This window comes from Harmonia axyridis, chromosome 1 (assembly GCF_914767665.1).
Source record: "Harmonia axyridis chromosome 1, icHarAxyr1.1, whole genome shotgun sequence".
NCBI classification, from domain to species: Eukaryota; Metazoa; Arthropoda; class Insecta; order Coleoptera; family Coccinellidae; genus Harmonia; species Harmonia axyridis.
The window spans coordinates 65,279,989-65,281,591 of NC_059501.1; the positions used below are offsets into that span (position 1 = coordinate 65,279,989).

Here is a 1,603-nt window from a genome sequence, read left to right on the forward strand (position 1 = left end):
GGAGAAGTTTTAAGCTTCGCCTGCCAATTTCTCAAACTCCTAACAGTGGGTAAGTTGAGTGATTTGGATAATGCTTAATAACCCTTTGGTGAAGCATAATACCATAAACAAGCACATTTCTTTCAAGTCATCATCATATCTTCTGTTGAATTTATTAACAAAGTTTGCTTTCAACTCATTAGCAAAAATAATATGAGCATCTTTGGAAAGGTATCGTTTTGATTCACATATCAATCTTGAGATGTTTGTTCTATTGGTAGCCTCGATGGGTCTTCCTTTGCAAAAACAGTGGGGAACTTTACGCCTAAATATTTTGCACTTCAAAGAATTGATTTTAGCCTTCATTCTTTCAATTCTCTGGTTGGTTAAGGGGCTCAGCTTACTACCACTACGTTTGGGGGTGGCCGAACTGCTACTTGCTTCTATAAAACCTTCTGATTCCGTTGTAACATCTAGAAAAAAGAAAAACAATTTCATCTTATTGCATTTATCACTAATTTGAATTGATAATTTCATTCAACAACTTCAAGTAACTAGACTTACAAATATGATTTGCATTCATGTGTCCTCTTTTCAAAAATTATCAAATGATAATATTTGTTCACAGCAAACGCAGAATCTTTCTACAAAAAAAGAAATACAATGTCACTCAGTTTTCAATTCCTTTGTGTGATATTTAATCTATACATTTGTGATTCAATTAATAACAGGAAAAACTCACCAATATTAGATAGAGCTACGTTTTGATCCGTTTGAACAGTTTCTTCATGGATGATCATCTTAGACTCTGATTGAGGAAGAACATCTGATTTAGGTCCATTCACATGAGGAATACTTCCACGCCCAAGCAATATCCGTGGATATATACATTTGAATTGGTTTTCTGTAAAATGCTCACTACACATTCTATAGTCTTTCGAAGCACCCAGGTCAAGATCTTTGCGTCCAGAGAATTCGATCCAACTTTTGGCACTGAATAATAATAGAAATTAGATGATTTTGTTATATTGAATTGACTACTTAAACTTACATTTTCATGTCCTTCGGTAATGTAAAAAACGCGAGCTTTGGGTTTTTAAGTTTATTGTTCGAGCAGGTTAATACCATACAATATGAACCACGACTCATCTTGACAAGAACAGCAAATTAATATTAATCTTTGATAAACAGGTTCAATAACACGTGTGCTTAATAACCACAACACTAATCTTTGCACAGCACGTTTACAAACAAAAATATAACCCTAATCTTTGATTTAACTCAAAAGCAAAGATTAGGTTAGATTAGATTAATCTAATCTTATATAGTTTATAAATAGCCTCCGTAATAATATTTTAACCAATTTAGTTCACAACTGACGCACCAGATGTCGCTGGCGTCGTCTGGGTCGCTTCGTTTCCTATCTTTCTCTCCCTAATCTTTGATGTTAGGGTCCATTTTCTTGAATTTGGCTAAGACACCGTTGTCTTTCACAGAACTTTTTTCACAACACTTAGCTTTAAACTTAATGATGGCTAAACACAAATAAAACGTGACCTTAAAAATCAGCTGCCGCGCGGTCGTCTTGCGATGTTCAGTGAATCGGTTGCTTCGCGTCGATCCC

At 34.8% G+C, this 1,603-nt stretch overlaps 1 protein-coding gene across 1 annotated transcript; it reads right to left on the minus strand.

Moving 5' to 3' along the window:
- Positions 1-539: 539 nt before the first annotated feature.
- LOC123670898 lies at positions 540-1,393 on the minus strand. The gene is made up of 3 exons (XM_045604473.1): positions 1,031-1,393; positions 722-972; positions 540-623 (listed from the first exon to the last, which is right to left on the minus strand). The coding sequence occupies exons 1-3, from the start codon at positions 1,126-1,128 to the stop codon at positions 574-576; spliced, it is 399 nt and encodes a 132-aa protein (XP_045460429.1). The 5' UTR covers positions 1,129-1,393; the 3' UTR covers positions 540-573.
- Between the last annotated feature and the right edge of the window lie 210 nt (positions 1,394-1,603).